Below are 20,918 nucleotides of genomic sequence, written 5' to 3'. Positions count from 1 at the left end.
ACCAGATACAGGAGGAGTGAGGGCCCCGATCACCAGATACAGGAGGAATGAGGGCCTCGATCACCAGATACAGGAGGAGAGAGGGCCCCGATCACCAGATACAGGAGGAGTGAGGGCCCCGATCACCAGATACAGGAGGAGTGAGGGCCCCGATCACCAGATACAGGAGGAGTGAGGGCCCCGATCACCAGATACAGGAGCACTGAGGGTCCCGATCACCAGATACAGGAGGAGCGAGGGCCCCGATCACCAGATACAGGAGGAGCGAGGGCCCCGATCACCAGATACAGGAGGAGCGAGGGCCCCGATCACCAGATACAGGAGGAGTGAGGGCCCCGATCACCAGATACAGGAGGAGTGAGGGCCCCGATCACCAGATACAGGAGGAGTGAGGGCCCCGATCACCAGATACAGGAGGAGTGAGGGCCCCGATCACCAGATACAGGAGGAGTGAGGGCCCCGATCACCAGATACAGGAGGAGTGAGGGCCCCGATCACCAGATACAGGAGGAGTGAGGGCCCCGATCACCAGATACAGGAGGAATGAGGGCCTCGATCACCAGATACAGGAGGAGAGAGGGCCCCGATCACCAGATACAGGAGGAGTGAGGGCCCCGATCACCAGATACAGGAGGAATGAGGGCCCCGATCACCAGATACAGGAGGAGTGAGGGCCCCGATCACCAGATACAGGAGGAGTGAGGGCCCCTTTCACCAGATACAGGAGGAATGAGGGCCTCGATCACCAGATACAGGAGGAGCGAGGGCCCCGATCACCAGATACAGGAGGAGTGAAGGCCCCGATCACCAGATACAGGAGGAGTGAGGGCCCCGATCACCAGATACAGGAGGAGTGAGGGCCCCGATCACCAGATACAGGAGGAGGAGTGATGGCCCCGATCACCAGATACAGGAGGAGTGAGGGCCCCGATCACCAGATACAGGAGGAGTGAGGGCCCCGATCACCAGATACAAGAGGAGTGAGGACCCCGATCACCAGATACAAGAGGAGTGAGGGCCCCGATCACCAGATACAGGAGGAGTGAGGGCCCCGATCACCAGATACAGGAGGAGTGAGGGCCCCGATCACCAGATACAAGAGGAGTGAGGACCCCGATCACCAGATACAAGAGGAGTGAGGGCCCCAATCACCAGATACAAGAGGAGTGAGGGCCCCGATCACCAGATACAGGAGGAGTGAGGGCCCCGATCACCAGATACAAGAGGAGTGAGGGCCCCGATCACCAGATACAGGAGGAGTGAGGGCCCCGATCACCAGATACAAGAGGAGTGAGGGCCCCGATCACCAGATACAGGAGGAATGAGGGCCCTGCTGCTCGCAAGCTTACAGACTATGAGGAAAAAGGGGAGACACGAGAGGTGGATGGTAACAATTGCTTTCGTTGTTCGGACCAGCCATAGTGTAAGGATCGGGTGTTCATATAAAGCTGCATGAACCAGTTAACTGCCTGAATATGTGGCAGTACAGACACAGAGGGCTAATAGCTGCATAAAGTGTATGAGAACATGATGCGAGGAACCTGATTATGGTGTAAGTTATATGAATGGGCCACACAGGGATAGTTAGGTTAATGCGTTGAGGCGGTAGGCCAGTCTGAACAAATGCGTTTTTAGGGCACGCTTAAAACTGTGGGGATTAATCGTATTAACCTGGGTAGTGCATTCCAAAGAATTGGCGCAGCACGTGAAAAGTCTTGGAGACGGGAGTGGGAGGTTCTGATTGTTGACGATGCTAACCTCAGGTCATTAGCAGAACGGAGGGCACAGGTAGGGTGGTAGACTGAGACCAGGGAGATGTAGGGTGGTGCTAAGCCATGGAGAGCACAGGTAGGGTGGCAGACTAAGACCAGGGAGGAGATGTAGGGTGGTGCTAAGCCATGGAGAGCACGGGTAGGGTGGTAGGCTGAGACCAGGGAGATGTAGGGTGGTGCTAAGCCATGGAGGGCACGGGTAGGGTGGTAGGCTGAGACCAGGGAGGAGATGTAGGGTGGTGATGAGCCATGGAGGGCACAGGTAGGGTGGTAGACTGAGACCAGGGAGGAGATGTAGGGTGGTGCTGAGCCATGGAGGGCACGGGTAGGGTGGTAGACTGAGACCAAGGAGGAGATGTAGGGTGGTGCTGAGCCATGGAGAGCACAGGTAGGGTGGTAGACTGAGACCAGGGAGGAGATGTAGGGTGGTGCTAAGCCATGGAGAGCACAGGTAGGGTGGCAGACTAAGACCAGGGAGGAGATGTAGGGTGGTGCTGAGCCATGGAGAGCACAGGTAGGGTGGTAGACTGAGACCAGGGAGGAGATGTAGGGTGGTGCTAAGCCATGGAGAGCACGGGTAGGGTGGTAGGCTGAGACCAGGGAGATGTAGGGTGGTGCTAAGCCATGGAGGGCACGGGTAGGGTGGTAGGCTGAGACCAGGGAGGAGATGTAGGGTGGTGCTGAGCCATGGAGGGCACAGGCAGGGTGGTAGGCTGAGACCAGGGAGGCGATATAGGGTGGTGCTGAGCCATGGAGTGCTTTGTGGATGAGGGTAATAAGTTTGTACTGGATTCTGGAGTGGATGGGTAACCAGTGTAATGACTGGCACAAGGTAGAGGCATCAGTATAATGATTAGCGAAATATGTGCACGAACCCAAAGGCATTTTTGCAGTGTTTTCTTAACTACATTCAAACATTCAACACTGCATATAAAAACCAGCTATGGTATTTGCCATGTTTTTGGTGCAAATTACATGGGTGATTTGCCCACAGCATATGTTTAATAAAGTTAGAATTTATGCTGCAGATTTCTAATTCAGTCAGGAAAAAAAAAACAAGTGTGTGCAGGCGATTTCTGAACTCACAGCTATTGCTGGTACTGTAAAATGCAGATTCTTTTCCGCAGGAAAAAAAAAAACAGCGAAAAAGCCACATCTGAACACAGCCTAAGGGTGTGTCTAAAAACCAGTGCTTTTCTGATTCTGCACTAGCAATGTCATCGGGTAATAATAATATTCGGCAGCATTGCATTGTCCCCTCTAACATGTGAAGACATCAGAAAAACACATTATTATACAAGCTACAATCTATGGGGAGATGGGGGACACAAAAGGTGATTGGTGAAAAGTGTACGGCCAGCCTTCAGTATAATAAATGGGGGATTCACATAGCACTGAATGAAGCGGTCACCAGCCAGTGTGCCTACAGTACAGATACAGGGGGCTAGTAAGTGCATGGAGGGTGTGAGAACAGATGATACGAGGGTCATGAGTTTGAAAAAAAAATTGTATGGGCAAAACGAGGATAGCATATAAGTGAGGCAGTAGGCCAGTCTAAAGAAATGTGTTTTAGGGCACGCTTACAACTGTGGGTATTGGGAATTAATCAAATTGTCCTCGGTAGCGCATTCCAGAGACTTGGCGCAGCACAAGAGAAGCACTGCAAACAGGAGTGGGAGGTTCATATAATTAAGGATGTTAGTCTTAGATCATTAGTGGAATGGAGGGTATGGGTAGGGTGGTAGACGCAGACGAGGCAGGAGATGTAGGGGGGTGCTGAACCGTGGAACTCTCCGGTCGATAGGTAACAATTGCAATAACCGGCACAGGGTAGAGAAGTCGGTGTAGTGGTTGGCGAGGAATATGATCCTGTCTGCTCAATCATTTGAGTGGTTGTGGCTGAGTGGTTAAGGCAATGGACTTGAAATCAATTGGAGTGTCTCTGCACAGGTTCAAACCCTATCAACTACGTCTATTTTCAAGTATTTTTCTGAAAGGGAGAAGATACAGATTAGATAAAAAAATTTGACAGTGAGTGTGATCAATGGAACAGGCAGCCACGAGAGGTGGTGAGTCCTACTTCAATGAAAGTCTTCAACCAGAGGTTGGACAGACATCTGTCTGAAATGGTTTAGTGACTCCTGCACTGAGCATGATGACCCGACTTTTAACATTCTAGCATTCTATAAATTCCAGATGGATTGGTTTTCGTAAGAGGGAGTCCAATCACTAGAGAGTTGCAATAGTCCAGACAAAAATGAATAAGAGCTACAGTAAGGGATTATGCCGAGTCAAAGGTACAAAAAGGTATTCTGGAGATGTTTTTGAGGTGTAGATGACATGACCGGGTGAGGGATCGGATGTGGGAGGAGTGAAGGAAAGTTCTGAATCAAAGATGACACCAAGACAGCGGGCATGGTGCTGGGGAGTAATGGTAGAAAGACACACGGAAATGGCAATAGGTAGGTTCGTGGAGGGAGGAAACACGAAGAGTTTCGTTTCTGACAGGTTCAGTTTCAGATAGAGGATGTGATGTTAGTGACTGCAGTGGTGATGTAAGGAGACGATGTGTATGATTGGCGTCATCGGCATAGAGATGGTACCGAAAATCAGAACTACTGGTTGTTTGTCCAATAGGGGCGGTATACAAGGAGAAAAGGAGGGCGGCTAGGCTGATCCCTAAGTATCCCCGACAGCAAGGGGAAGGTGAGAGGAGGAGGAACCAGCAAAAGATACAGTGAAAGAGTGGTCAGAGAGATAGGAGGAGAACCAGGAGAGAACAGTGTCCTTGAGGCCGATGGAGCGGAGCATAGTGAGGAGAAGCTGATGATCCACAGTATCGAATGCTGCGGAGAGATCCAGGTGAATTAGCATGGAGTAGTGACCATTAGATTTAGCTGTTAGTAGATCATTAGAGACTTTAGTGAGGGCAGTTTCAGTAGAGTGTAAAGAGCGGAAGCCAGATTGAAGAGGGTCGAGAAGAGAGTTATCTGAGAGATAGCGGGTAAGACGGGAGTGGACCAGGCGTTCGAGGAGTTTAGAGATGAAGGGAAGATTAGAGACAGGTCTATAATTAGCGGCACAGTTTTGGTCGAGGGATGGATTTTTAAGTAATGGATGTATAGAGGCATGTTTAAATGAGGAGGGAAAGATACCAGATGAGAGGGGCAGATTAAGTATTTTAGTTAGGAGAGTGGTGACAGGCGGGGAAAGGGACTGGAGAAGATGTGAGGGAATAGGGCGACTGGTAGAGGTAGTACGGCGAGAAGATGCAAGGAACCTGGTCACTTCTTGCGTGATGATCAAAGACATATTGAGCGAGATGCAGTGCAGGAGCCAGAAGAATGTAGGATATTAGGGGATTGGGAGAAAATGTCCTGTTGGATATGGTCAATTTTTTCTTTGAAATAATTGGCTAGATCATCAGAACTGAGGTTAGTGTTCGAACCTGCACTCTTGGATTGAAGAGAGTGAAAAGTGTCAAATTGTCGTTTAGGATTATTGGATAGTGAGGTGAAGGGGGTGTTCAACTACGTTTGTTTGGAGAGGCGAAGGGCACAGTTGTATGCTTTAAGCATCAACTTATAATGGATGAAATCTTCGGGCAGACTGGATTTTCTCCACAGATGTTAGGCTCACCTGGAGCACCGCTGTAGAAAATGTGTTTGCAGTGTGTCCTAGGCTTGTCTCCGTCTGTGTCAAGGTGTTCTAAATGTAGGGTGCAGCTTAATCCAGGGCACTTTCAAGTGTTTCATTATAATGTTTCACTGCAGAGTCAGGATATGAGAGGGAGGAGATTGGGGCCAATGATGACTGCAAATTCTTCTTAAATTTCTGGGTGTTAATGGCCTGTGTATTCCTATATGTGTGGTAAGTGAGGGTGTCCTGAGCTGGGTGACAGTTACTGACAGAGAAAGAAGGTTGTGGTCAGAGATTGGAAGACAGGAGTTAGTAAAGTCATAAATGAACAGAGCCAGGAGATGACGAGGTCCAGCGTATTTCCATCTTCATGCGTAGGTAAGCGAAAGGCTGAGAGAGATAAAAGGTGGGAGGCAGCTGGGGAGAGGGGAAAACCAATGGGTATGATAAAGTCCCCTAAGATGAGAGTGGGGATGTCACTAGTGATGAGCGAATAGACTCGTTACTCGAGATTTTTCGAGCACGCTCGGGTGACCTCTGAGTATTTTTTAGTGCTCGGATATTTAGTTTTCATCGCCGCAGCTGGATGATTTACATCTGTGAGTGAGCATAAGTACATGTGGGGGTTGCCTGGTTGCTAGGGAATCCCCACATGTAATCAAGCTGGCTAACAGATGTAAATCATTCAGCTGAGGTGAGCAAAACTATGTCTAATGAAAGACCCGTGTCCGCCTCCTACTGACACGAAGCTAAACTGAAGTGCATAATGCCAGTCGGTGGGGTGTACACTGCAGAGGAGCTAACGTTTTTGTGCATAGTGTCAGGCTCCTAGTGGCAGCAGCATACACCCATGGTTCCGGTGTCCCCAGTGGTGTATCTAAGGGGGGGCAGCCAGGGCATGTGCCCCGAGCGCAGCCGGCCGGGGGGCGCAGTCGGGCCGCCTAAAGCGGCGGTCCGCAGTGTCTTCCCCGGCGGCTGAATTCTGCCACCCCCCGCACTGGGAGTCAGCTGTTCTCTGTACCGACTGTCAAGCTGACAGCCAGCACAGAGAAGCTGCAGCGCGCCGGCTCCCGGAGATCAATTGTACTGCATCTGAGATGCCGGGTCAGAGCGACGCCAGCAGCGTGATCAGGTCATGTGATCAGGTTATGTGATCACGCTGCTGACGTCACTCGCCCACGCTGCAGAGCAGAGGCAGAGACGCAGATCGGTGGTAAGTGCTCCAGTGGAGCTGAAGACACCGAATGTGCAGGGGGCATTTAATGTGAGTGGGAATGGGAGGGATATATTGTGGGGGGGGATTTCATGTGAGTGGGGATGGTGGGATTTATTATTGGATGGGGGATATTTAATATGAGTGAAGATGGGGGATTTATTGTGTGGGGAGAATTGGAGTGGAGATGGGGGACTGAATGTGTGTTGGGGGAGATTTGTCATGGGGATGGGGGTGTTTAATGTGTGGGGTGATATTTGGAGCGGGGATCGGGGGATTTAATGTGTGGGGGAGATGTGAGGACACAAAATGAAGAGCAAAGGGGGAGATGGGGGCGTGTATGAGGAAACAATACCGGGGAATGGGGGGCATATATGAGGAAACAGTATGGGGGATGGGTGCAGACCGTTTGGGGAGCAAACGGGGGAATGTATGCAGACACAGTATGAGTAGCGGTGTGAAAAACGTATGTGGACAGAGTACGGGGAGTGAGGGTGATGGGATGTGTGCATGCGTAGCATGGGGGGACAGTGTAAGGGCACAGCCAGGAGGGGACAGTATACCAAGGAGGAGGAGTGTGATGATAGAGTACAGTATAAATACTGGGCCCTATAGGGGGGACAGTGTGAGAGGACAGTGTGAAGAGGGGGCCGGTATGGAAAGGGGAGGTCCGTGTAAAGAACATGTACCATAAGAGGGACAGTGTGGGGGTCATATTTTATGCAGACAATATAGTGAGGGACAATTTTTCATTCAGGAGCATTATAATGACACTTGTATCTTTAAGGGCGTCATGTGGAGATTTTCTGCAAAAGAGCAGAGAAGATGGAAGTCTGCAGAGACGGCTGTGGATGAGAAAACTCATCATGGGGTCTGGACAAGATGAAGAAAAGAAGAACGGCTCGAGAGACGACGTCATCTATAAGGTACCTGGATGTAAATGTTATTTGTGATACTAACTCATGTTTTTATTTATGTTAGGAGCATTAACCCTGCTGTTCTGTTCGGTCTGGGGAGACCTATTTTGAACTTTGGTATTTTTTGGGGTGCTCAAGATGCGGTTCTGAAACTTGTGGTTGATTGACTTAAATGAGGATGGGTCGGTCGGCCACGGGTTTCAGAGCCGCATCTTGAATATTTTAAAGAATATTGAAGTTCAAAGTCGGTCATTTTTGACCAACAGAACAGCAGGGTTAAAGGGGATGTCCAGGTTTGTAACGAGTCTGCAGTCATTCTTTGTGACTGCAGACTTCTGACTTCTCAGTGCGCACTGCACGCTGTCAGGATTCTCTCGTGCTGGTGATTTACATACATGCGGTCAAGTGCCGACTAGACATGTGTGGCCTCAGTCAATGAAAATGAACTGAGCGAGGCCGGGCACATCTAGTCGGAATGTGGCCAGAAGTATACAAATTGCATGCTTGTGCTGACATGACTGTCCACAGGCAAGGGAGAATCCTAAAAGCGTTCAGTGCATGCGTTGTGAGAATTCAGCTCTGCAGGTTCCAGTAGTCATTACATTGACACTTCACTCATATGTGATTTTCATGCTTATTGTCGTGTGACAACGAGCTTCCCTTCTGCTTCTCTCAGTTTTTCACTGAACATTGAGAGCATTAGGGAGAGCGGCTTGTGGGTACACGACTAAGCGTGAAAATCGCATGTGTGCTGGGGGGACGTCAAACTGAATTCTTGCCCCGGGTGCAAGAAACCCTAGATACACCTCTGTGTGTCCCCCAATGAGAGGCGATAGAGAAAACTAAATTTCCAAGCACTAAAAAATACTCGGAGGTCACCCGAGCGTGCTGGGGAAATCTCAGATAACGAGTATATTCACTCATCACTAAGTGTCACAGGATGGAAAGTTTGGAAGACAGGTGGCAAAGTGATCCAGACACTGACAGGGGGAGCCCAGAGGGCGATACACAACCGCCACTCGCAGGGAGAGGGGCCGGTAGAGTCTGACAGTGTGGACCTCAAAAGAAGGGAAGTTAGTGTCAGCTAGGTCTCATCCGGAATACTGTGTCCAGTTCTAGCATGTATAAGAAAAGCATAGAGTCTAGATCACGTGAAGTAATCATCCCCCTTACTCCTCCTTGGTCAGGCCTCATCTGGATACTGTGTCCAGTTCTGGGCACATTTTGAAAAAGACATTAAAAACTGGGGCAGGTTCAGAGAAGAGCGACCAGCATGGTGAGCGGATTGCAAAGTATGTCCTACAAGGAACGGTTAAAGGATCTGGGAATGTTTAGATTGCAAAAAAGAAGACTGAGAGACTTACTTACTCAACTAAACTCTGGTGTACCTTTACCAGTTTGTACTGACCTACCACAGCGGCGGCATCAGACTGCTCAGCTGATTATAACGGAGACACATCTTTGTAGATCATACCACAACACTATTTTAGCAGATGTTTTGGCAGAGTCTTCTATGCTTATTTTGAACTATATACCCTCAAGCGCGGTTTCAATTATTGTGATAAACTTACAAAACCAGCAAGTGATCAAATACTTATTTCTCCCACAGTGTATGATAGATGATGTTGGATTTACCTCTACTTAAGTATATGAAACATTGAACCATGACCTTTTACTTGGATGTATATACTTTATTTTTTCTCTTTTGTGTTTATATCCTTACTGTAGTAGCTGAGAAAGGTCATAAAGACCGGATCTTTTTTGTACCTTACTACCACTAAATGACTGAGTTAAAATGTCCTCACTGTATCTGTTATGTGCCAAGTGTATTTACTGCTAATTTACAGTTTGGGAACCTACGTGTGCACTAACCTCAATACAAATATCTGAAGGGCCGTCACAGTGTAGAGGGATCATCCTTATTCTCATTTGCATATGGAAACACGAGAAGCAATGGGATGAAACTGAATGGGAAAAGATACAGATTAGATATTACAAAAAACTTTTTGACAGCGAGGGAGATCAATGAGTGGAACAGACGGCCAGGAGAGGTGGTGAGTTCTCCTCCAATGGAAGTCTTCACACAGAGGCTGGACAGACATCTGTCTGAGATGGTTCAGGAAAGATATATATCTTGGTACCGTTATTAGCCAGTAGATAGAAAAATATTTAGAATTGAGAGTCCTCAGTGGTTGATACCTTTTAATGGCTAACTGAAAAGATGGTAACAAATTGCAGCATTCGAGACTACACAGGTCTCTTCATCAGGCAAAGACAAAAACAAATTCTGAAGAATCACATATTTATGCACAACATAGCATAGAAAAAAAAATGTTGTGCATAAATATGTGATTCTTCAGAATTTGTTTTAGTCTTTGCCTGATGAAGAGACCTGTGTAGTCTCGAAAGCTGCAATTTGTTACCATCTTTTCAGTTAGCCATTAAAAGGTATCAACCACTGAGGACTCTCAATTCTAAATATTTTTGAGATGGTTCAGTGACTCCTGCATTGAGCAGAGAGTTGGACACGAGAACCCTGGAGGTCCCTTCCAACTCTAACATTCTATGATAAGGGAGGGTACTGGGGGATGACCTGAAAAGGTCATCTCCACCTGATCTGTTGTCAGATCTCGGGGTATGAGAGAAATGTAGGCCACCATATGTGAGAGCAGCTGCGGCGATGGTGTCCGACTGCTGGATCCAGGTTTCAGTAAGAGCCAGAAGGTTAAGAGAATTTGAAAGGAAAAATTCATGGATGTAGGAAAGTTTGTTACACGTTGATTGTGCGTTCCAGATGGCACAACTAAAAGAGACAGAAGGCATGTAAGTAATATTAATGAGACATGCAGGGTTTCTCAGTAGCAGGGAAGGAGGAAGTCTTATTAGTGGGTCCAGGATTAGAAGAGATATATCCTGCGACTAGGAGAAGGATAATAGAGAGCATGAGCAGACCTAATTCTTATCAACAGGGAGGAAATGGTTGAGGAAGTAAAGGTGGAATTTAGGAGGCATTTGCTATCCTTAAATTTTGGATTACAAGGGGAGGAAGACCAGCGAGGACTCAGACTTTAAGATTGAACTTCAGAAAGGCAGATTTTAGTGGGCTCAGAAAGAAGGTAGGAAAGGTCAAATGGCTGTATGTTCTAAAGGACAGAACTGTCCAAGAAGTATGGGAGATTTTACTAAATGAAATTCCCACTGCACAATCGGTAACAATCCCGAAGAGAAAGAAGAATTGGAAGCATTTAAATAGATCAGGGTGGATAAACACAGAACTTAATCACTTGTTAAAAAGGAAAAAAGAAATGCATATTAAATGGAAAGAGGGAGGCACATCTAAAGAAGAATATAACGCTGTTTTCAGAGCATGCAGGGGAAGAGTTAGAAGAGCTAAAGCCAGTAATGAAGTGAGGCTTGCAAGGGAGATCAAAAGTAGCAAAATAGGATTTTGTGGGTATGTCAAAAACAAAAGAAGTGTCAAAGATGCTATAGGATTTTTACAGGATGAAAAGAGTGAAGTGGTCAAAAATGATGTTGAGAAGCCGAACTTTTAAATTCCTATTTTGCATCTGTGTTCTCTAGGAAAGCAAGTGCAACATCAACTTATCTTCACGATGCCATCAAAGGAATAAAATAATCCACACTATCCATAAACAGAGATGGTGAGGGAACATTTAGCTAATGTAAATTAATTTAAATCTCCTGATCCAGATGAACTACATCCTAGGGTACTGAATGAGATAGCAGAGGAAATTGCAGAAATACTAGCCAGAATCTTTGAAAAATCTTGGAGATCAGGAGAAGTCCCAGAAGATTGGAGAAGGGGAAATGTTGTCCCTATCTTCAAAACAGGAAAAAAGAAAGAGCCAGGAAATTACAGGCCAGTGAGCCTTACTTCTACACCAGGAAAGATCTTTCAACAAATTATTAAACAGTATGTATGTAAGTACTTGGATAAGAATACAGTGATTAACCAGAGCCAGCATTGGTTTGTAGCAAACAAGTCATGCCAGACTAATGTATTTTCCTTCTATGATGGAATCACTGACTAGGTGGATCAGGGAAACGTGGTACAAATAGTATATCTAGACTTCAGCAAAGCATTTGATAAAGTATATAAAGTATCCCATACCATCCTTATTGAAGAAATGAAAAAGTATGGGATTCACAAGGCTATGGTTAGGTAGATTCATAACTGGCTGTGTGTTGCAGAGTGCGTCTTCTTGCAGTCACCGCTGTACTTAGGAGAGCTTCAAGCAGCAAGATATCTTGAGTAAACAGTATTTACTTCATACTGGATAAACATGAGATACAATTCAGTGTCACACAGTCCGTGCACTGAACACAACACATTCATGAAGAAAAGCAAAACAGAAAGTAAGAAAACAACCAACAACTGAGAGCTTCCCTCCCCACATTACAGCAAGTATATAACTTTACACTCCATCGCCATCTGCTGTCTGGTTAGTATAAAGTCCTCCTTTCACTTATAATAAGTCCTAATCTGTTGCATATGCCAACACCCTTTCTCAACAGTAAGGACTTATTCAATCAAACCCAACTTTTTTATTAGTCTCTGATGTTTATCAGCATTCAACGCCTTTGTGAAAATGTCTGCTGTCATTTCTTCAGTAGGACAGTACTCTAACTTCAAGACTCCTTGTTCCTGATGATCTCTCAAGAAATGATATTTCACATCAATATGCTTGGTTCTTGGACTGACTCTTTCCATCTGAGCAAGAACAAGACATCCTTGATTGTCCTCTTTCAGTTTTGTTGGTGCCAACTGTGGTTGTCCTAATTCTGTCAACAATTGTCTTAACCACAGTACTTCTTGACTCGCATGTGCTGCTGCAACATATTCTGCTTCTGTTGAAGATAGTGTCACAATTGACTGTTTCTTACTTGTCCAACTTATTGGTCCACCTGAGAGGAAAAAAATAAGTCCACTGGTAGATCTTCTGTCAGTTGGATCTCCAGCCCAATCTGCATCAACATATCCTGTTAAAATGCATTCATCGCTTGTGGGTAATTTCAGCTTAACATTGCTAGTTCCTTTCAAATAACGTATCACTCTCTTCACGGCATTCCAATCAGCTTTATTTGGTTTTGATACCTTTCTACTCAGGATTCCTACTGCTGCTGCGATGTCTGGTCTTGTAACGGTCGCTAGATACAGTAGTTTTCCTATTGCTGTTCTGTATTCTTCATTATTTGGTAGCATATTTTGTTCACTGTTCATCTCTTTGAGATAATTAGTTTCCATTGGAGACTTTACTGTTTTTGCATCCTTTAATCCAAATTTTTCTGTTTTGTCTTGAATCATGTGATTTTGATTCAGTAGGAAACTTCCATCTTCTTCTCTTTCTACCTGTATTCCTAGATATTGTTTTACATTTCCCAAGTCTTTGATTTCGAAATGTTGCTTCAGGATTTTTAGAATATTTTCGTTATCCCTTTCTTGTTCAAAACAAATCAAAATGTCGTCTACATATATGAGAATGTAAATCCATCTATTAATCAGCCTTTTTGTGTATAAGCATGGATCAGCTTTGCTTCTTTGAAATTTTTCAGTTGTAAGTACTTCCGTGATTTTGTCATTCCACGCTTTAGCTGCTTGCTTTAAACCATATATGCTTTTCTGTAGTTTACAAACTTTGTTTGGATTTCTTTCATCTTTGAATCCTGGAGGTTGTTCCATATAAATGTCTTCTGTTAAATCTCCATTCAGAAAAGCTGTCTTTACATCCAGATGTCTCAGTTGCATCTGTTTCATTGCTGCAACTGTAAGTAAAGTTCTTATTGTAGTGTGTTTGACAACTGGAGCAAATGTCTCATCATAGTCTTCTCCATATTTTTGAGAATACCCTTTAGCTACGAGTCTTGCTCGGTATCTTTCAGCTGTGCCATCTGTTTGGTATTTAACTTTAAAAATCCATTTACATCCTATGGTTTTTCTTCCTTCTGGTAAATCTGTTAGTGTCCATGTATTTGAATCTTGCATGGATTTAATTTCTGTTTCTGTTGCTTCTATCCATTTATTAGCTTCTTCCACTGGAAGTTTAGATATTTCTTCCCAAGAAGTAGGCTCATAGATTTTTCTTGTGCTTGTCTTGTATGAGAGACGTTTCGGTGGTTTTCCTTTGTTCTCTCTCATTGAACGTCTTGGTTCTGTGTCTGTTTGTAGTTGTCATTCTTCACTTTCAGTATTTTGTTCTTCATTAATTTCTACTTCATTCTCAGCAGATATTTCTTCAGTTGTGTCATTATTGGTTTTCTCATTTTTTGTTTCAACTGAAATCATAATATCTTCATTTAAATCTTCAATGAATGTCACACTGTTACTCACCGTAACTCTGTCTGTTTTGGGATCTAGGATTCTGTATCCTTTGCAATTTTCACTACATCCAACAAATATTCCTTCCATGGATCTGTTTTGAAGTTTGGAACGTTTTTCTGTTGGAATGAATATGAAAACTTTACATCCAAAAACTTTTAAATGACTGACACTTGGTTTCATACCTTGCCACAGTTCATATGGAGTTTTCGTCAGTTTTCTGGAAAAAAGTCGGTTCTGTAGATAAGTAGCTGTCATTGCTGCCTCACCCCAATATTTCTCTGGTAGTTTGAAATCCGTCAGCATACATCTTATCTCTGTTAGAGTTCTGTTTTTTCTTTCTGCTACTCCATTTTGTTCAGGTGTGTATGGAACCATTTTCTGGTGTTCTATTCCATTTTGTCTTAAGTAGTCTTCTATTCTGTGACCTGTAAATTCACCTCCATTATCACTTCTGATGACAATTGGCTTCCTTTGAAATTTGTTACTTGATCTTGTTACATAGTCTACAAGTTTATCAAAAACTTCACTTTTGTTTTTAATTAAGTATGTGACTGTGTATCTTGAGTAATCGTCTATAAAAGTCAACATGTATCTATTGCCTCCTGATGTAGTCACTTTCATGGGTCCACATACGTCAGTATGCACCAAATCAAGTGGTCTTTCGCTTTTCATCTCACTTTCTTTTGGAATAGATATCCTTGTGGCTTTGGATTTTATACAACAATCACATCTTATGGTAATTGAGCAATCTGATATCTTTAAATCTTTTGTCAATTCTTTTCTCTGTAGTTCCCTTATACTGTCAGGGTGTCTATGTCCTAGACGTCTATGCCACATGTGAATACAGTTATTGTGATCATGTGTACATACCTTCATCTGTTCCTTTGGTGTGTCAAAATGATATAATTGTTCATCTGCCTTGACTTTGGTTATCACCTTGCTTCCTGCAATAATTGCACACTCATTGTCTTTGAATTTCACTGTAAGTCCTTTTTCTGTTAAACGTTTCACAGATAATAATCCGCCTTCCAATTTTGGAACATACAACACATCTTGTACAAGTATCTTTGAATCTTGCCCGAACTTGTTTGAACAATTTAGCATACCTTGTCCGATACCTTCTGCGGTTATTTTGCTTCCATCTGCGAGATAAATGGCTTCTTTCTTATCTAAATCAAGATCAGTAAAGAAATTCTTGTCACTTGTCATATGACTCGTTGCTCCTGAATCAATAAACCAACCAAGTGATGATTTCTTGTCGGTTACTTTAAATGTGCCATTCCAATTATTCTCACATGAATCGGAAATTGTGTTTTTTACTTTCTCTGTATGTTTATTATGTTGTAATTTTTGTTGTTCTGCTTTCCATATGGTACAGTCTTTCTTTAAATGACCTTTTTTCTTACATCTGAAGCATTCTCTTGTCTATTATAGGGTTTTTTTGAATTCTGTAGCTTTAAGAGCGTTTCCACTGTCCTTTTCAGTAGAAGAATCATTTCTTTGTTCTTTTCTTCTCTGATATTCATCTATCAGTCTTGTTTTCACAAAATCTAATGTAATGTCAGTTTCTGGTCTCAAGGGCATTTATCAAGGCTGTATACGAATCTGGTAAACTGCACAACAATATAGCTGCTACATGACTTTCTTTAACATCTTCACCAATAGATCTTAGCTGTGATATCACTTCCATCATTGAGAATATGTGCTTCTGCATATCGTCATTTGCACTCAATCTCATACTGTACAGCTTTCTTAATAAAAATAACTTGTGATTCAAGCTAGGTCTTTCATACAGTTTTCTTAATGCTTCCCACATTCCCTTAGCTGTTTCTTCATTTCTTATATGTATTAATTGAGCATCATCCACTAATAAGCTAATGGTGGCTCTCGCTTGTATATTCTTATCCCATGTCTGATTATCTTGATCTGGTCTTGCTGTAACAATTACTTCCCATAGATCATCCTTAGATAACAACATCTCTACTTTGAATTTCCATAACTGATAATTTTCACTATTCAGTTTAGCTACTGTAAATTTCAGTTCTGTGTTACTCATCATCTTTATATAGTCTTACTTGTTTAGAGAGTTGTACTGAAGATATTCTCCTGTATGTCCTGTGAATTCTCTGCAATTATATCCAGCTCCTGGGATGCTGAATTCCTCTGTCACTCTGTATCTGGATTTATTTCCTTCTGTTTACAGAGCTTATCTGTGTGCTCCGTTATATGGGCTATAAACCAGGATCCTTCTGCCTGAGCTTGTAGTGCAGACCTGTAGTGTCTGGGGTGCCTGGGCCCATAACCTGTTGCAGAGTGTGTCTTCTTGCAGTCACCGCTGTACTTAGGAGAGCTTCAATCAGCAAGATATCTTGAGTAAACAGTATTTACTTCATACTGGATAAACATGAGATACAATTCAGTGTCACACAGTCCGTGCACTGAACACAACACATTCATGAAGAAAAGCAAAACTGAAAGTAAGAAAACAACCAACAACTGAGAGCTTCCCTCCCCACATTACAGCAAGTATATAACTTTACACACTATCGCCATCTGCTGTCTGGTTAGTATAAAGTCCTCCTTTCACTTATAATAAGTCCTAATCTGTTGCATATGCCAACACAGTGATCATACTCAAAGAGTGGTAATAAATGGTGGCACATCCAATTGGAAGAGTGTTTCAAGTGGGGTACCAGAAGGGTCTGTCGTGGCCCCAGTGTTGCTCAACATTTTTATAAATGATCTAGATAAGGGAAACTGAAGGTAACCTCATCAAATATGCAGATAATACAAAGCCAGGAGGAATAGCTAAAGGTACCATCACACATAACGATATTGTTAACGATATCGTTGCTTTTTTTGACGTAGCAACGATATCATTAACGAAATCGTTATGTGTGACAGCGACCAACTGATCAGGCCCCTGCTGGGAGATCGTTGGTCGCTGGGGAAAGTCCAGGACTTTATTTCGTCGCTGGATCTCCCGCTGACATCGCTGAATCGGCGTGTGTGACGCCGATTCAGCGATGTCTTCACTGGTAACCAGGGTAAACATTGGGTTACTAAGCGCAGGGCCGCGCTTAGTAACCCGATGTTTACCCTGGTTACCAATGTAAAAGTAAAAAAAAACACACTACATACTTACATTCCTGTCACGTTCCTCAGCGTCAGCTTCCCTGCGTCACCCAGTGTTAGCGCCGGCCGGCCGTAAAGCAAAGCACAGCGGTGACGTCACCGCTCTGCTTTCCGGCAAGCGCGCTTACACAGAGCAGGGAATCTGAGGCCGGACACGTGACAGGAATGTAAGTATGTACTGTTTTTTTTTTACTTTTACATTGGTAACCAGGGTATACATCGGGTTACTAAGTGCGACCCTGTTGTGAAAGGTAATTCAGTACCACAATGGACATAGAGGTCAGCGCACATACAGTGACCTGGCAATAACCCAAAAAACAAGAACGAGCTCTGAGACGTGGGAACTCTGTTGACCGCAATCCCTAATCCTCTCAAACCACACTAAAGGCAGCCGTGGATTGCGCCTAACGCTCCCTATGCAACTCAGCACGGCCTGAGAAACTAGCTAGCCTGAAGATAGAAAATAAGCCTACCTTGCCTCAGAGAAATACCCCAAAGGAAAAGGCAGCCCCCACATATAATGACTGTGAGTTAAGATGAAAAGACAAACGTAGAGATGAAATAGATTTAGCAAAGTGAGGCCCAACTTTCTGAACAGAGCGAGGATAGGAAAGGTAACTTTGCGGTCAACACAAAACCCTACAAACACCACGCAAAGGGGGCAAAAAGACCCTCCGTACCGAACTAACGGCACGGAGGTACACCCTCTGCGTCCCAGAGCTTCCAGCAAGCAGTAAAAAACAAATTGACAAGCTGGACAGAAAAAAACAGCAAACAAATAGCAAAGAGGGACTTAGCTATGCAGAGCAGCAGGCCACAGGAACGATCCAGGAGGAAACAGGTCCAATACTAAAACATTGACTGGAGGCCAGGATCAAAGCACTAGGTGGAGTTAAATAGAGCAGCACCCAACGACTTCACCACATCACCTGAGGAAGGAAACTCAGAAGCCGCAGTACCACTTTCCTCCACCAACGGAAGCTCACAGAGAGAACCAGCCGAAGTACCACTTGTGACCACAGGAGGGAGCTCTGCCACAGAATTCACAACAGTACCCCCCCTTGAGGAGGGGTCACCGAACCCTCACCAGAGCTCCCAGGACGACCAGGATGAGCCATATGAAAAGCACGAACAAGATCGGGAGCATGGACATCAGAGGCAAAGACCCAGGAATTATCTTCCTGAGCATAACCCTTCCACTTAACCAGATACTGGAGTTTCCGCCTTGAAACACGAGAATCCAAAATCTTCTCCACAATATACTCCAACTCCCCCTCCACCAAAACCGGGGCAGGAGGATCAACAGATGGAACCATAGGTGCCACGTATCTCCGCAACAATGACCTATGGAATACGTTATGTATGGAAAAATAATCTGGGAGGGTCAGACGAAAAGACACAGGATTAAGAACCTCAGAAATCCTATAAGGACCAATAAAACGAGGTTTAAACTTAGGAGAGGAAACCTTCATAGGAATATGACGAGAAGATAACCAAACCAAGTCCCCAACCCGAAGTCGGGGACACACACAGCGTCTGCGATTAGCGAAACGTTGAGCCTTCTCCTGGGACAAAGTCAAATTGTCCACTACATGAGTCCAAATCTGCTGCAACCTGTCCACCACAGTATCCACACCAGGACAGTCCGAAGACTCAACCTGCCCTGAAGAGAAACGAGGATGGAACCCAGAGTTGCAGAAAAACGGTGAAACCAAGGTAGCCGAGCTGGCCCGATTATTAAGGGCGAACGCAGCCAAAGGCAAAAAGGACACCCAGTCATCCTGATCAGCAGAAACAAAGCATCTCAGATATGTTTCCAAGGTCTGATTGGTTCGTTCGGTCTGGCCATTAGTCTGAGGATGGAAAGCCGAGGAAAAAGACAAGTCAATGCCCATCCTACCACAAAAGGCTCGCCAAAACCTCGAAACAAACTGGGAACCTCTGTCAGAAACGATATTCTCTGGAATGCCATGTAAAAGAACCACATGCTGGAAAAACAATGGCACCAAATCAGAGGAGGAAGGCAATTTAGACAAGGGTACCAAATGGACCATCTTAGAGAAGCGATCACAGACCACCCAAATGACTGACATCTTTTGAGAGACGGGAAGATCTGAAATAAAATCCATAGAGATATGTGTCCAAGGCCTCTTCGGGACCGGCAAGGGCAAAAGCAACCCACTGGCACGAGAACAGCAGGGCTTAGCCCGAGCACAAATCCCACAGGACTGCACAAAAGTACGCACATCCCGCGACAGAGATGGCCACCAAAAGGATCTAGCCACTAACTCTCTGGTACCAAAGATTCCAGGATGACCAGCCAACACCAAACAATGAACCTCAGAGATAACTTTATTCGTCCACCTATCAGGGACAAACAGTTTCTCCGCTGGGCAACGATCAGGTTTATTAGCCTGAAATTTTTGCAGCACCCGCCGCAAATCAGGGGAGATGGCAGACACAATTACTCCCTCTTTGAGAATACCCGCCGGCTCAGATACACCCGGAGAGTCGGGCACAAAACTCCTAGACAGAGCATCCGCCTTCACATTTTTAGAGCCCGGAAGGTATGAAATCACAAAGTCAAAACGGGCAAAAAACAACGACCAACGAGCTTGTCTAGGATTTAACCGCTTGGCGGACTCGAGATAAGTCAAGTTCTTATGATCAGTCAAGACCACCACGCGATGCTTAGCTCCTTCAAGCCAATGACGCCACTCCTCGAATGCCCACTTCATGGCCAGCAACTCTCGATTGCCCACATCATAATTTCGCTCAGCAGGCGAAAACTTCATGGAAAAGAAGGCGCATGGTTTCATCACCGAGCAATCAAAACTTCTCTGCGACAAAACAGCCCCTGCTCCAATCTCAGAAGCATCAACCTCGACCTGGAACGGAAGCGAAACATCTGGTTGACAACACAGGGGCAGAAGAAAAACGACGCTTCAACTCTTGAAAAGCTTCCACCGCAGCAGAAGACCAATTGACCAAATCAGCACCTTTCTTGGTCAAATCGGTCAATGGTTTAGCAATACTAGAAAAATTGCAGATGAAGCGACGATAAAAATTAGCAAAGCCCAGGAACTTTAGCAGACTTTTCAGAGATGTCGGCTGAGTCCAATCATGGAGGGGTTGGACCTTAACAGGGTCCATCTCGATAGTAGAAGGGGAAAAGATGAACCCCAAAAATGAAACCTTCTGAACACCAAAGAGACACTTTGATCCCTTCACAAACAAAGAATTAGCACGCAGGACCTGAAACACCGTTCTGACCTGCTTCACATGAGACTCCCAATCATCCGAGAAGATCAAAATGTCATCTAAGTACACAATCAGGAATTGATTCAGGTACTCTCGGAAGATGTCATGCATAAAGGACTGAAACACTGATGGAGCATTGGCAAGTCCGAATGGCATTACTAGATACTCAAAATGGCCCTCGGGCGTATTAAATGCAGTTTTCCATTCATCGCCTCGCTTAATACGCACAAGATTATACGCACCACGAAGATCTATCTTGGTGAACCAACTAGCCCCCTTAATCCGAGCAAACAAATCAGATAACAATGGCAAGGGGTACTGAAATTTAACAGTGATCTTATTTAGAAGGCGGTAATCTATACAAGGTCTCAGTGAACCATCCTTCTTGGCTACAAAAAAGAACCCTGCTCCTAATGGCGACGATGACGGGCGAATATGCCCCTTCTCCAAAGACTCCTTCACATAACTCCGCATAGCGGCGTGCTCAGGCACAGATAAATTAAACAGTCGACCTTTTGGGAATTTACTACCAGGAATCAAATCGATAGCACAATCACAATCCCTATGCGGAGGTAGGGTATCGGACTTGGGCTCATCAAATACATCCCGGTAATCAGACAAGAACTCAGGAACCTCAGAAG

At 44.8% G+C, this 20,918-nt stretch overlaps 1 protein-coding gene across 9 annotated transcripts in view; it reads right to left on the bottom strand.

Annotated features, from left to right (window-relative positions):
* INPP5F (inositol polyphosphate-5-phosphatase F) overlaps window positions 1-20,918 on the bottom strand; it is a 160,351-nt gene that overhangs the window by 12,160 nt on the left and 127,273 nt on the right. For 3 of the 9 annotated variants that reach the window (XR_011318442.1, XR_011318443.1, XM_069752657.1), the window contains one exon: window positions 9,414-9,505. The exons of 5 other annotated variants lie outside the window; for them this stretch is intronic. Coding sequence is in view for 1 of the 4 variants with exons in the window: in XM_069752657.1 (XP_069608758.1) it covers window positions 9,414-9,476 (63 nt within the window). In the remaining 3 variants the exon portion in view is untranslated. Of the gene's footprint in view, window positions 1-9,412; window positions 9,506-20,918 lie in introns of those variants that run through there. One more of the 9 variants, XM_069752660.1, reaches the window with a different exon arrangement.

Source organism: Ranitomeya imitator, chromosome 2 (genome assembly GCF_032444005.1).
Source record: "Ranitomeya imitator isolate aRanImi1 chromosome 2, aRanImi1.pri, whole genome shotgun sequence".
In the NCBI taxonomy this organism is placed as follows: domain Eukaryota; kingdom Metazoa; phylum Chordata; class Amphibia; order Anura; family Dendrobatidae; genus Ranitomeya; species Ranitomeya imitator.
The sequence above is the reverse complement of the archived record's forward strand: the minus strand, read 5'-3'. Positions and strand labels throughout refer to the sequence as shown.